The sequence below is a fragment of the Tenrec ecaudatus genome, chromosome 14, assembly GCF_050624435.1.
Source record: "Tenrec ecaudatus isolate mTenEca1 chromosome 14, mTenEca1.hap1, whole genome shotgun sequence".
Lineage (NCBI taxonomy): Eukaryota > Metazoa > Chordata > Mammalia > Afrosoricida > Tenrecidae > Tenrec > Tenrec ecaudatus.
Window position 1 is genome coordinate 111,686,413 of NC_134543.1, and position 15,514 is coordinate 111,701,926.

The window sequence follows — 15,514 nt, forward strand, 5'->3', positions numbered from 1 at the left end:
CACACTCTTCTTGAACCAGGGAGATCCCCATCATGCTAAATCGGCAACACTGCTCAACACCGAGCTTCCATCTCCAGAGAAGAATTCCATTCCCAGCTCTTCCAGGATTCCTTCAATGGCCACAGAGGCATGCATGTCCGCAGTGCCTTAACTATGTGTGTGCACACACTAGTTTGGAATGACAGGATTTATTGGTGATTTTTTTAGCTCAACACATTTTTTTTCCTTAACATGTACATCACGGATTTGCATAACAGCCTCCTTGCACTGTCTATGATGGTCTTAGATACATAGTCTAAGCAGTTTTTGCCCAGTGATGACTTGAGTTCCTTATGCTGTGTTTCACTTATGGAAACATATATATCACAGTTTCCTACATGGGTATATAACAGTTAAGAACTGAAAATAAACACAAGCTGTACAAAAGTAGTGTCTAGTACTAACCTTGTTGTCCATCTGGCATGGTCACAATGATGGGTTGACCTATTCCACTGGTGGGGATAGAGTGCAAATTTCCAAGCTGAATTCCATCTGTAACTATTGTGATGACTTGCTGGCCCCCTGAACTAACTACTTGTTGAATTGCACCATCCACAGATTCTGCAGTAACTACTTCCTCCGTGGCCACTACTGGGGGAAAAATATATGAGAAAATCAGTGAACAAAAACATGTAAGAATAAAACCTTATTTTGCTTTGTTCCTGCTACCTTTGCTTCCTCTACTTCTTTCTTACACAGGAAAATTTCACATGGTTCTTAAATTCAGTCCCCAAAGGTGCTGCCAGGTGTATATTCAACAGGTGACTATAAATCCCCCTGTTTATAGGAAGTTAGCGTCCACGTATTGGGAATACCCTTGAGGTATCCTTGAGTGGTATTTTTAAAATGCTCTCTAGATAGCATATCTACCTACCAATGTGTGTTAAATCAATAATTTCCCTTTTATTTAGTTCCATAAAACATAAAATTCTCTTACATATTTAGTTACATAAAGTATAAAATAAGGTCACAGATATGGCAAAGATTCTACCTAATACAACTCCACAGCCCAAAAGAGAATTTTGTATGTGGCTATGCTCGGTTTCCATATGAATTTACAATGTATATATTTGAAGTAGACCAAAAAGACAATCTCTTTGGGGATTAAGTGATTCAAAGGTTGCCTTGAAAATAAGTGGCATATAGATCTGACATAAGTATGACAATGACCAATAGAACACATTAGCATTTATAGAACTTAAATCGCAGAATAAACTCTTTATTAGTTGATAAGAGAGGCTTAGAGGAGAGTCTGGTAGTTGGAAACAGCATTTCTGGCTTTGCCTACGTACAATGAATCACAAGTTAATATTGCTAAAATCATTCACCACAGGCAGTCTTGTTTGTGTCCCACTTCCCTCCAAAATATGTAAAGGAATGTCTACAGCAGCTCTCCTTACAGTAGTCTAACACTAGAGACATCCCAGGTGTACACCAAGAGAACGAACAGTAATTAAAATGACCACTGGGCATCCAACAAAAACAATGCGGACTGATCTGTGTGCCTTCCGCTGACGGCCCTAGGATCATGTTGTGATCATTCACCACACTGTAAACTTCTACAACCCAGCTACTTTTCTCTACGCATGTTCCACTTCAGTCAGAAAGAACCACCACATGGGACAATCAATTATACCACGTACAGGTTCACAATCGATTGACCTATAGTGATGATACCTTGCGACAAAGGAGCGAGAAGACAATCTTCTCCATAGAAGAATGACAATTAACAAAGAAAGAGTAACAATAGGAAAATCATACTGAGACTTCCAATTTAATAACTGAGGCTGGCAAGAATCACTGATGGTTACAGTGGGGAAATGTACAGACACAGTAGTCACCAAATGGAAAATACAAAGGGAAGTAAAAGAAATATTCCTACAAAATCACAGAAACGTTCATTAAACACAGTATCAAACTGGGAAGCTACTGCTTCTCGACATATCTTCCATGTAGGTCTACATACTCCTGAAAGTGTCCTCCTCTCACTAGCCTTTCTCAAAGAATTACTTCTATGCTCTTCAACTTACGCCGTGTCAAAACAGGGGGCTGGCATGTGAGAGGAACCCAAACTGCTTGCCTTTTAAAACGCTTTCTGAGTTTAAAGATAAAAAGAAGTCTATGGTCTGATCAGAGCACACGGGAGCACAAACGAAGGGGGAGGAAGAGAGAGTGGAGCACATCCTGGCCCACCAAACCTTTAGGACGATATTCCCACTCAGAGCAGCCAAAGCACAGAGAGGACCATATCGCTGGCCACACTATGAGGCATGACACCCCTCACTGACCTGTAGCCCTTCGGGGGACAACCCTGGAGACACAGTGTGGGAATAATGTCCCATCTGACCCCACCACACCGAGGCAAACACTAAGGGTGTGCAACAGAACAGCAAGGGGAGCAGAGCAACAAAGTCCTGAGGGAATAAAGGTCAACAAACAGACCTTGAACTATTTACAGGCTTTCCTTTTTTTGTCATTGGTTTTTTATTGTTTTGTTTTCTTTCGTTGTTTTGTTTTCCTTTGTTTCGTTTTTGTGCAGATTATTATCTCTGCAGGTCTATCTAGATAAGATAGGCAGGATAAACAATCTGGAGGAGAAAACAAGGGGACGGAAGGTTCCAGGGGGACATGGGAGAGGGGGAGGTGGGGGTAAAGGAAGCAAGTGTTAACAACCCAGGGACAAGGGAACAACAAGTGATCCAAAATCGGTGGCGAGGAGGGTGTAAGAGGCCTGGGTAAGGTATTGATTAAGGGCAATATAACCAAGAGGAATTACTGAAATGCAAATGAAGGCTGAGCATAATAGTGGGACAAGAGAAAAGTAAAAGGAAATAAAGAACTAGGAGGCAAAGGGCATTTACAGAGGTCTAAATACAGGCATGTACATATGTAATTATATTTATAGCTAATGATGGGGAAATAGATCTATGTGCATAGATTTCTAGGTTTAGTATTAAGGTAGCAGGTGGACATTGGGCCTCTACTTAAGTAGTCCCTCAATGCAAGAGCACTTTGTTCTATTAAACTGGCATTCCATGATGCTCACCTTCCCCACGATTGCTGAAGACAAAGCAGGTACATAAGGAAATGTGAAGAAAGCTGATGGAGCCCAGCTATCAAAAGATATACCGTCTAGGGTCTTAAAGACTTGAAGGTAAACAAGTGGCCATCTAGCTCGAAAGCAAAAAAAGCCCACATGGAAGAAGTACACCTGCCTGTGTGATCATGAGGAGTTGATAGGATCAGGTATCAGACTTAGAACAAAAAAAATCACATCATTGTGAAGGAGGGGGAGTGCGGAGCAGGGACCCAAAGTCCATTTGTAAGCAACTGGACATCCCCTTGCAGAGAGGTTGCGGGGACCCAATTCTACCTTACAAATCCGGCTAGATATACACATTGGAACTGGAAACACAGGGAATCCAGGACAGATGAAGCCTTCAGGACCAGTAGTGAGAGTGGCAATCCCGAGAGGGTGGAGTGAAGGTGGGGTAGAAAGGGGGAACCAATTACAATGATCTACATATAACCCACTCACTCCCAGGGGGACGGACAACAGAAAAGTGGGTGAAGAGAGACATCAGACAGTGTAAGACATGACAAAATAATAGTAATTTATAAATTACCAAGGGTTCATGAGGGAAGGGGGGCAAGGAGGGAGAGGGAAAATGAGGAGCTGACGCCAGGGGCTTAAGTCGAAAGAAAATGTTTTTAGAACGAATGTACAAATGTGCTTGACACACAGGATGGATGTATGGATTGTGATAAGAGTTGTACGGGCCTCCAATAAAATGATTCTTTAAAAAAGAAGTCTAAGAGGCACAGTCAGGGCCATTGTGTGAATGGGCCACGGCGAGGCTTAACAAAAGTCTCTGCAGGCAGCCCCTGCCGGCTTCCAAAGATGAGCCTTGCACTGCTGGGAGCGGGGGTTGGGGTCCCCATGCAACCTTCCTGGTCTTTTTCTCACCAGTGGGTTTTTCATGACCAACCTATGTTCTTCCAGAAAAAACTATCAAGATTACCCTTGGGAGTTTTCCAATTCAGTTTTCCATAACTTTCTGAGCTGATCTCTCTGTCTTGAATTTAACTGACCCAGCAGATTGCCCACTCCAAAGCCATCGTTCAGCTGAACCTTTCTTTAATGCCACCCTAACGAGACTAACCCTGGCAATGAACGAGGAAGACCAAACATGAGCTGATGCATTTGAATTGCGGTCTTGGGAAAGAACACTTAAAGTTCACAGACTGTTCGAAAACAAATAAATCTGTCCTTAAAGAAGTACAGCCAAAACTCTCCTTAGAAGCACATAACTAGGTTTTGTCTCACATATTTGGTCACGCTATCCCCCAAAAGAACCGTCCCTAGGAATCATGCTCAGGTAAAGTAGAAGGTCAAAGAAGAAGGGGAAGACCCTGGACAAGACACATTGACACTCTGGATTGCAACAATGTAACAATGTGCTTAAAAAAAAAACAATTGTGAAGATAATCCAGGACCTGGAGCCAATGTTTCCTTCTGTGGCAGAGTCACGTGTTAAGTTAGAACAATTTGTAGTCCTTAACAACCACAATGTGGCCAAGACAGGTGTTTATTACTGAGAGAACTGTATCACAAGTGTAGTATTGAGAGGAGGTAGGGCAGTTGTCCGGAACTGGAAGAAAATGAAGTCACAAAATGACCATATGAAAGGACTTCAAAAAACTTATGGGAAAGTGAAACTTTAAGATAATTGATCAAAAACAGCTAGAAAGAGTATTTTGGAGACAATTGGGAAAATATGAGCATGTGCTACATGTCAGAAAATATTCTAAATTCAAGTTGATAGTTTCAGATTATATGACAGAGCTGTACATGTACAGGAGACTGTTGGACATTCAGTCGGCTGTTGCGGACCACACACGTTCTCTCCTAGGGTCGTGCCCAGTGCGTCCGTCACCTGGTGGAGAGGCGTCGACCATGGCGAACGCTGCTGTGACTTACTGGAAGCCTAATGTGGCCCCCTTTGGCCCTGCGCATGCGGAGTTGGGTCCTCCAATCCCCACTGAGATCTCTACACCTATTCAGGGCCTTAAAAATAAAGTCGGCAGTGCTCCCACTGGTCAGTTCTAACAGTTCCCAGTTAAGGAAGCTCTGCTGAATGGGTTGATGGCCACTGAGGTGTGGATGTGGTTTTCTATGGGCGAGATCGTAAGCAAGCGGCACATCATTGGCTATGATGTTTGAAGACCAGGCTATGTGATTATAGGTCACTCCTGTTTGAGTGTTCTTGGACCATGTGTGATGAGACTGCTATAATAAAGAACTGTAAAATTTTAAAAATAAGAGGGAAATCCTGAAGTATCTGAGTGTGAAGTTGTCATTGTATCTATAGTCTACTTTTAGATGCCTCTGTGTGTGTGTCTGTGTGTTGGTAAGAAGATATGCAGGTGTGGCAAGATGCTAACTGTTAATGAGTATTGGAGAAAGGCATAAAAATTTACTATCTTGTTAATACTCCTATATTTCTGTGGGTTTCGAAATGTCAAGAGAAAAAATTGAAGAATACTGACAAGTCCAGATAAAAGAAATGATTAGAAACATTACTTCCACCCTGGGGTACTCACCCCTGTGCACAAGCAATCATTGTCAATGACAAAGTGACCATGGAAGTTATGATTGTATTACATTAATGCTAATAATTTAGATATATTTGGCTGCTCCAGTAACTTTAGCCCTTTAACCAAGCAAATGTGGTTTTCTTCTCTTTTTTGCTCTCTGGGTACAGTTGTAAAATATTTGGACATATGACATGGCGTGTTATTCTCGCAGCCTTGATGTGCAGGGTGGATTGTAAAATATAAAATTTTTGTGAGATTTGAAAGATTAAGATTATTTTGATAACATTATTTACAGATGTAAAACATGTGGCTATCACAAGTCTATTATAACAGGGAAAACCATAAAACAGCTAACTTGGAATATTTATTTTGCATCAAAAAAATTACTTCCAAATGTAATATTTTAAGTGTTACTGAGGTAACACTTTCCAAAAAGCAACAACTTAATATAACCATTCTCTCCTGAAGTCAAGCTACCCAGGTACCCAAGCTATACCCAGGTGCTTTGAAATATGCCCTCCAAGGTTACCAATTCACAGCAGAACATACGGATTATCACTGATTACCAAATTTACCGAACAAAGAGAGATCCATAAATACATGTACTCCTGCGAGTGGAGGGAAGGAGACCTGGTGACACATTGGGCTGCTAACTGCAAGATGAGTAGTTTGAACTCACCTGTCACTCAGTGGAAGATGAGTCTTTCCAATCCCGTGAACATGTACAGACTCAGAAACCCATAGGGACAGTTCTACCCTGTCTGATAGGGTTGCTGAGTCAGAATCCACTCAATGGCAGGGGGTTTTAGAGGAAGACAAAATACAAGGCAAGTACTAGAACACTAGTTTTCAAGGATGTAGTCAAGACAAACGGCCTCGCTCACACCCTATTACTGTGCCGTTTGATAATCAAGGATCACATACAGACACAGAAAGCAACATTCAAAATGCAAACAATATTTATGCTTTGACTTCTCATTATTTTTGTTTGCCTTGAAACTATAGTTTGACTATATATCCAAACACTTAAGGAAAGTTCAAAGCAATTATAAAATAAAATGTAGGGTACACAATAGTAATATATTCAAGAGAACTACTAAGGTTTTCAAACACACTAACTATTGCTTTGATTTTTCTTTAAATAGCAATAAGAAAAAGAAATAGCCACTTTGGTTGAATACTATCTACAGGTAGTAAATATCTTAAAGTATAATCACACATAAGAGACCACGCACAATAAAGGTACAGCTCAAGAACTTTCATCTTGCACTATTTTCAATGACTGTTATTAAAGTAATAGAAGTCTTGCCTTTCATGTAAAGAGCTTTCTTTTTAAGTTGTGTTATGCTAAAAAAATTTAAGAAAAAATTACAAAGAAACCTTTATGTAAGAAGATAAAAGTAGCCCTCAGAAACACTATGGACAACCTATAGTAGTAAAATGTTGAAGCATGTAAGAATAAAACAGAAAGCTTAATAAACTCTAAAAAGAAGAGTTGCTTTCAAACATACATATACTTTGAAACATGACACCTCTTTAAATAGAAATAGCTACTATCATAAATATTCATTGCTATGATTCAAAAGTGAAGTTGTAGTTTTCAAAGAGTGGCTTTATAATCAACACTACCTTTGAAAATAGCCCTCTAAATTATAAAGCTCTAAGATTAAAGACTGGGGGAGGAAAATGCCTTTAAAAAGCTCTAAGAGAATGAATATTCTATATGAAAATATTCTCAAAAATATTTCAACAATAAATTAGAATATATGTTTACTGAACAAAAAAGATAATATTTCTAATTCCCTACATCTGCAATTGAACCTGATATAAAAATTGAAAAGCAAAAACAAAATAATTTATCCCTCAAGGCAAATTTACTTGTATTGCCTTATTTTAGGAGGAGACCAAAAAAAGTACAAAGGACCAAACTCAAATTTCCCTGGTAGGCAGATGGGAGAGAGTCTTTCATGGCCACTAGAACCAAACTCAAATTTCATTGGTAGGCAGGTGGAAGAGAGTCTTTCATGGCCACTAGGTGCACTGTAGACACCCCTGGGAGGTGCACACGGTGAATGTCCTTGGCTGTGAACTGGAAGGCTGGAGGCACAAGTCCGCCAAGAAGTACCATTAAAAACTCTATGGAGCAGTTTCACTCTGACACACATTGGGCACCATGAGTCAGAATGAACTCAAGGCCAACAGGTTTAGACATAGCACACCTTTGAAAAGGCCACTTTCTTAACAACTAGCAGGAGCTGCTCTGACTGTAAATAGAAGGGTAGTCACAGAGGTCTGTTTCACAAGGAAGAACAGGCTAAACAAACAGTAGTTAATATAGGACTGTGGGCTACATCCGCAAAAGTGTGTCTTATTTAAGAATATGAACACCAGACAACCACACAGCAGATGGAAGGCTCACCCGTAACCAACCACAACTTCCAATTCGGTATCCAAAGCATCCTCAAATCTATTCACCCTTTATTCTCTTTTTGCCGCGATCCTAGCACGCTACCATACCATAGCATACAATACCACAGCCTACTACTATTGGTTCCCTGAGGAGCGGAAAAAAGAAAGGTTCATGAGAGAGAAAAACAAAATGGAAGCATTTACGTTTTGAAAAAGGTAGAAGAAAAACAGTCCAACAAGCTACGCCAATGATCAAGCATTACACGTGTTTGTAGCAAAGTTCCGTTTCCTTCCGGAAGCACTGTCCTAAGGGTGGAGCTGTCAGGTAAATGAAGGGCAGGACAGACCCAGCAGCGACTCCTTGGGGAAACTATGAGGCTGTCGATTCCCTTAAAGATTAACAATCTCCGAGACTCAAAGGAACCAGTTCCACTAGTTTCTGCAGCGTCACTAGGAGTCGGAACTGACAATAGCGAGTTTTAATTTTCTTGATCAGATTCTATATCAAACTTGAAATTCTCAGTGAATTTGCAAAATGCTACAGTTCACAGAAGGCCTAAATGAAATCTACTTGTAGGTCTCCACATGAATCCAGCCGCTACTGGATTCCTTCTGACCACTAACTACCTAGCAGCAAGATGCTCCCAGAGTACAGAGCTCCTCTGCGGAGCATAATGTGCACGCCCCAATCAGGCCCCAGTCTCGCTCTGTAGCCCTACTTGTAACTGTGACATATTGCTATTTCACCAATCACATGTTTTTTAAAAAATACATGAGTTATTAATTGGGTTGGGGTTTCATTCTCCAGATCATCAATGTTGTGTTTAAACTACTTTATCAGGGCCCTCTTACCCTACCTTACCCTTCTCCCTCGTGTGGATTATATTTCCCCTTCACCCACAATAATACCTATCAGCCCTCTAGCCCACTGCTCAATCCTCCCTCTCTCACACCTCCTACTTGCTAACCTCCTAAGGGCTGTTCCTTTGGGATTGAAATTCTTTGTCTTGGATTTTACTTTTTCTTTCTGCGACAGTAATCACATACAATATTGGTCCTTTTCTGATTGACTAACTTCACTCAAGGTCAATCCATGCCGCGGGGTGCGCTGCGTGGTTTCATCATTGTTGGTTAGCGATGCTTAGCATTCTGCTGTGTGGATGTATCAAATTTTCCTTATCGAGGCTGCTACTGGCGGGTATTTGTTTCCATTTTCTTGCTGTTGTCAACAGTGCCGCAATGCACATGGGTCTGCTTCTGTCTGTCTGTGCTATGACTCCTTACTTCTTCGGGATAGACACCCAGTAGAGGCACTCCTGGATCGTATGGTATTTCTATTCCCAGGTGCTGGAGGTAGGATCGTATCGCTTTCCACAGCAGTTGTCATCAATGAGAGTTTCCTTTGCCCTCCCATGTCTTTCTTGAGTCTCTGGGTCCTGGCCACCATTGTGCCCTCGTGCTAATGGTCTCCCTCATCCAAATGACGGCTCTTTGGACTTTTTCTGTTTTAAGACTTCATGTTCTCCTCATATTATATTTGGGATTTGGAGTCTCTTTTATACCTAGAACAGTTTCCATTGGACTAGCATTAAAATATGATTTATATTTATGTCCTCAGGTAATCATGAAGGCCCTGTTTAAGTTCATGGTTTTCATGTGAAAATGCCCAGAAATTCAGACTATGGGTGGAAACACATGCACTGGACTTTAACGTAATCAAACTCTTAACTATCTTTCACGAGATTCTACAATGATATAGCAAGGAGATGAAAACCCATTGTGCTCATGGACGTGCCAACCCCAATACCACTGAGTTCATACTGACTCACAATCACCCTGTGGAGTGCCTCCAAATCTCTAAGCCTCTACGAGAACAGTAACCTCCTCTTCTCCCATGGAGTAGCTGATGGCTCGAATCGCCAGCCTTGCGCAGTAACAGTTTAGTGCCTATTTGATAGCACCAACAGGGCTCCTTCATGCAAGGAAATTCAAGAGAGATTACTAATTCTCTCCACTCACATCACAACATTTCAAAAGGAGAAGTTGGCGTGATCAGTTCTTAGAGCCAAATGTCTAAATGTCAAAACTGACTTTCCAGAAAAGCTGGTCGTTATCAAGCCTATGTAACTCACTTAAAGACAAAACATTTTTTACAAGTTGAACCACATAGGAGCCACCAATCAAATATGGCTACTTTTGTCTACCAATAAAATCACTTTGGGTCATTAGCAGTTATATGTATACTGAAATGCTTTTACACCCTATGCCTTGATCTTTTTAGCTACTCTGTGTACATTCCTGATTTAAAACTTTTAAGAAGCCTAGCACACTCCCATCTAACGGATTCTGACTCACAAGCCTCTGGACAGAGCAGAACTGCCCCATGGGGTTTCCAAGGCTGTCCTCCTCACAGAAGTAAACTGCCAATTTCCTCCCACCGAATGGCAGAATCACCAACCTTTGGGTTAGCTACACCACGAGGGTGTCTTGAAAGACATTAAAGAGAACCTAAACAGGAACAGGTGGAAGCACATTCCATGCTCAGGAACGGAGAGGCTTATGATTGGTAAGATGCCAATATCATCCTAAGCAATCCAAAGTTCATGAAATGCCCTGTCAAAATCCCAGTAGCAATTCTGTTTTGCAGAAATGTAAATGTCAATCCTCAAATTCATGTGGGATTACAAGGAAGCCTGTATACCTTGAACAATAACAATAATCAGAGCAGTATTGTACTAATTTTCACCAAGGGTGGCAAGTTCATTCAAGGGGGAGAGACCTGAGACTTCAACAGACGGTGTTAGAAAAGTAGACTTTTTAATGCATGAAAGAATGAAGTTGGATACTTACCTCATGCCCCATACAAAAAATGAACTCAAACTGAACCAATGGCCTAACTATAAGAGTTAAAACCATAAAATCGATAGCAAAAACAAAATGGCAAATCTTCATGGCCTTAGATTTGGCAATGGATTCTTACAAATGATACCTAAAGAACAAGCAACAAGAAAAAAGGGACTAGCTGGACTTTATCAATATTAAAAAAACTTTTATGCATCAGGATATTATCAAGAAAGCAAAGAGACAACGCACAGAGGGGAAAATATATTAAAACGATTTATAGCTAAAATGTATAAAGAACTCCTATCACACCACAACAAAAACCTGACTGGGCTGGAATGCATGCTAACTCAGGGCAGCACTGTAGCGCAGAGCAGAGCCGCTCCTCTGGTTTCCCAGAGGGCAACTCTTCACAGAATAGAAAGCCCCGTCTTTCTCCCACACGGCAGCTGGTGGTTTTGAACTGCTGACCTCTCAGCTAGCAGCCCAACAGTATAACCACCACGCCACCAGCGCTCATGATACCACAACATAAAAGCAACCCAATTAAAAATAAGGCAAAAAACTTCAATAGATATTTCTCAAAAAAAGATACGCAAATGCCAGTAAGCACATGCACATTCAACATCATTAGTCACTTCAGATACGAAAATCAAAACAAAAATGAGATACCACTTTGCGCTCATTAGGACGGCCATTATCAAAGGAAAGAAAAACAGTAAGTGCTGGCAAGGAGGGGGAGACCTTGGAACCTGTGAGAAGTACTGGCTGGAAGGTAAAGTGGTACGTCCACTGAAGAAAAAAGTCTGGTGGTTCCTAAAGAAGTTCTACACAGAGTTCCCTGAGGGTCAAGCAATTTCACTCCCAGGTAGACACCCAAAAGAAATGAAAGCTGGGAATCCAGTGCGGATGATCCCTTCAGGACCAGTGTTGTGAATGGCGATACTGGGAAGGGGGGTTGGAAAGGGGGAACCGATTACAAGATCTACATATAACCTCCTCCCTGGGGGACGGACAAGAGAAAAGTGGGTGGGGGGGCGACGTCAGACAGTGCAAGATATGACAAAATAATAATAATTTTAAAATTATAAAAGGTTCATGATGGATGGGGGAGCGGGAAGGTTGGGAAAAACTGAGGAGCTGATGCCAGGGACCTTAGGTAGAGAGCAACTGTTTTGAGAATGATGAGGGCAAGGAATGTACGAATGTGCTTAACACAATAGATGTATGTATGGACTGTGGTAAGAGTTGTAATGAGACCCTAATAAAATGATTAAAAAAAAAAGAAGAAATGAAAACTGGGGCTCAAAGGATGCCTGTCCACCACAGTTCACTGTAGCACTATTTACAATAGCCAAAGGGTGGAAACAATCAACAGATGGCTAACAATAGCATAAACATAAAGTGGTGTATGATTTAACCATAAAGTAACATGTAGTTCTGAGACATTCTATGAAATGGATGAAATGTGAAAGCATCATACTGAGGAAAATAAAGCAAACACGGAAGGATGAACCCTGCAAGTTTCCGTTGACTTGCAATATCAGACGAGGTAAAGGCCGAAATGGAAATTCATTTGAGGTCACTAGAGGTTGAAAGTTGAGAAAAAGGGAGAATTATGGCTTCAAGGGTAGTTTCTGGTTGGGATGAAGAAACCATTTTGAAAATAAAGAGTGGAGTGATGAGTATATGAGATGGTGAATATAATGGTTAAAATGGCAAACTTTATGTTACATATACTTTACCTCACTCAGAGGGAAAAAATGGCAAGTAAGTATTTTGGCTGGATAACAGAAACTCCTGCCTATATCAGCTACTAATTTACATGGCTTGCCATAATTTAACAATCAATCTCCCTTTAATGGTGGCGTGGGTAAGCTATTTCCTAGTTCTACCAATCCTTAAAATTTTATGTCATCATAACTGCCAATAATTCAGTACAAGTTGTGAAAATGACAGCAACCTTCTATACATTTACATTTTTTGTGAGTTTTTTTTTTTTTATATTTATCTGTTTTATAGAAAAGAACTAGTAAAACAAATGCCGGATTGGGCACAAGGATGTTTGCTGCGAAAATCACAAGTTGGTTTTTTAATTCATTTCGTCGACAATATTTAATATGAAAGATTAACATTCTTTTAGAATGCAGGCTTTCAGCTCTGTGTGGAAAAGGGGGTGATGACAAGCCTGAGCCCCTGCAGAAGCCGACACTAGTCACCACACAGTCTCAGCCCTGCCTACTTTAATCTTTTACAGCACCCGCCGGGCCTTTGTAAGCATTTGACGCTGAAATTGTCAAGGCGGACATTTGACGTGGTTCTCTGACCTGGCGTTTCGGAGGAGTTGGACAACGGAGCAGATGCTTCAGCTAAGGCAGCTAATGTAGCTAATACTGATGTCGAGGAGTTTCCAAACTGAACAGCAGAGACGCCCGTTTCGTCTGTGAGAAGAGAAGATCAGATTTGAATTTGGAAGGCCTTTTAATCAAATGCCTACCGCTGCTACTCTTAGTTTATTCAACTCTTAGATGAAGCTTGGACAGTGTTCTTTTTACCAAAGATGAGTTTGGATAGATCATTTTGGCTCAAAAGAAAAAAATTTTTTTCCGACTACACTACAGAAGACCACAGTAGCTGGCACATCTTACCCTCACTCTCCAACAGTCCTTTCTTAAAGGGATGGATGCCTACTAAAAGCATACCAACTATCCAACAGCTGTCCTACATGCATCTCAATACCTGTTGCCTTGGATGAATTTTCTGAAGATACCAGACCTGTTAGGTTCACCACCCCTCCAGGTCCAATGATAAACTGTGGTGTTGCAGTATGAATCGTCACCGTGTCGGGGCTCTCTGGGTTTGTGTTGATTTGGTTCTGCATTGCAATCTGGAGGAGAGACCACCACAGTGGTTTCAGAATTATAACCAGTACAGAGTCTCAAGGTAGTACAAATACAATAGAAAGAAACATGCTCCAATTTAAGAGGAATCATATAATTAAAAAAAGGCAATCTCTGTTTATAGTCTACTGAGAGTATAGTGCTAGACAGAGTTAGGAGTTAACATCCTGAGTTCCTCTACCAGGTAAAGTAGCAAAATCCCATGAGAGGAAAAACAGTTATCAGAAAGACTATAAAGAACAGAGATCAAAAAGAAAAGAACAGAGACATATTGGACAGTGAAAGTTTTTTGCCAACCGGTGTTTACAGGCACACAAGGATGGAACTGCTTACCTCTCTGTCATACTCCGCTCCGCACAGCGCTACATACAGGAACCCTAACCTTCCCAACTACAGCCCCATCTATAGCTTTGACCCCAAACGGCAAGCACCCTCAGGAGTAGAGCAAAGTAAGAGGCATGGAAAAAACCATTTCCCTAAACCAGACCATCTTTCACATCATCGGCTGACATTCAAAGAAGTCAAACGGCCTGAGAGGAAGAGGTCTACTGCCAAGGGAAACAAGAAGATAGACAAAAAGATGAGGCAGTGAATAAAGATCGTTGACACTGATGTCATCTAACAAAAGTAAAAAGACGTAGTGCTGGGTACTAGTGGGGGGAAAACTACTTAAAACCAGAAATAACTATGCCCGCAAACAGAAGTCTGATAATGGTGAAAATAAATGAACAAAAGGGGCAGTACCATTCGTTCAATAAGCTTTAGATGTCTGGTTGTTTTAAAAAAAGGAATTTTAATAGAAATGCAATACACTTTGAAAAACTCATGGTATTCAAATATCCAATAAAAATAATTAATATTTTTTTAATTATCTAGAAGAGGAATCCAGGAACTTAAAAACTTTATCTTTTGATGCTAAAATAAAGATTGTGGTCATTAATCAGGAGCACCAACAGTAACGACCAAAGAGGAAGTAGAAGAGGAAAAGCCCTATCCACGATAATCAAGTCCAAAATCAAAAGCAAAGGTTACATAGTTCAAATCATCCACAAGACAGAGATCTGTACAAGTCCCCTTTCATTGCTTTTCAAAAATTAAAAGCCAAAAGTTACCTGTAATATCTCTGCTAAATCTTCATTCCCATTGTCTATTGAAATATCAAATGCCGTTTTACAAAATTTACTCTGTGTGTGTACATCAGCACCGTATTTGATTAAAAGTTCCACCACCTCGGGATGATTGTGTTCTGTGGCCCAGTGGAGAGCTGTCATCTTTAGCATGTCTTTCGCGTTGACATCGGCACCGTGCTGCAAAAACAACCCAAGCAAGAGATTGCTAACGTATGAAATAATGAACTCTTGATCAAACCAAACGACTACCTAAGCAATCGCTGGCTACCAGCATGATCAACTCTTTATGCTTGTGTGTGTTAAAGAACCTCTACGTTCTAGGCATCATCCCACTCATTTTCCTATTGTGCTGACTTTCCTCAGTGCTTTCTTACAACGGCATGAAAAGCCAGTCATTTATTGTGATTATTTTCGTTCGGTGCCAGTTATGGGCACGGAAGGCTAGAAAAGCGTCAGAAGAGAAATAAAATGATAAGCACTCCTTTATCTAAAGCCTTCTCAGGGCTGGTTTGGGAGAGGCTTGTCTAGTTGCTCATTGGCAGAGAAGCCTACCTTGCTTTCCCAATTTTAATATTATGTACTTAAAAGGACTTATCT

At 40.8% G+C, this 15,514-nt stretch overlaps 1 protein-coding gene across 6 annotated transcripts in view; it reads right to left on the minus strand.

Annotated features, from left to right (window-relative positions):
• Positions 1-15,514, minus strand: part of GABPB1 (GA binding protein transcription factor subunit beta 1) — a 79,461-nt gene that overhangs the window by 13,347 nt on the left and 50,600 nt on the right. For 3 of the 6 annotated variants that reach the window (XM_075532363.1, XM_075532364.1, XM_075532360.1), the window contains 4 exons: positions 14,900-15,094; positions 13,627-13,774; positions 13,215-13,328; positions 445-630 (listed from right to left, as the gene is read on the minus strand). In XM_075532363.1, coding sequence (XP_075388478.1) covers positions 445-630; positions 13,215-13,328; positions 13,627-13,774; positions 14,900-15,094 — 643 coding nt within the window. The remainder of the gene's footprint in view (positions 1-444; positions 631-13,214; positions 13,329-13,626; positions 13,775-14,899; positions 15,095-15,514) is intronic. The other 3 variants (XM_075532361.1, XM_075532366.1, XM_075532365.1) reach the window with 3 other exon arrangements.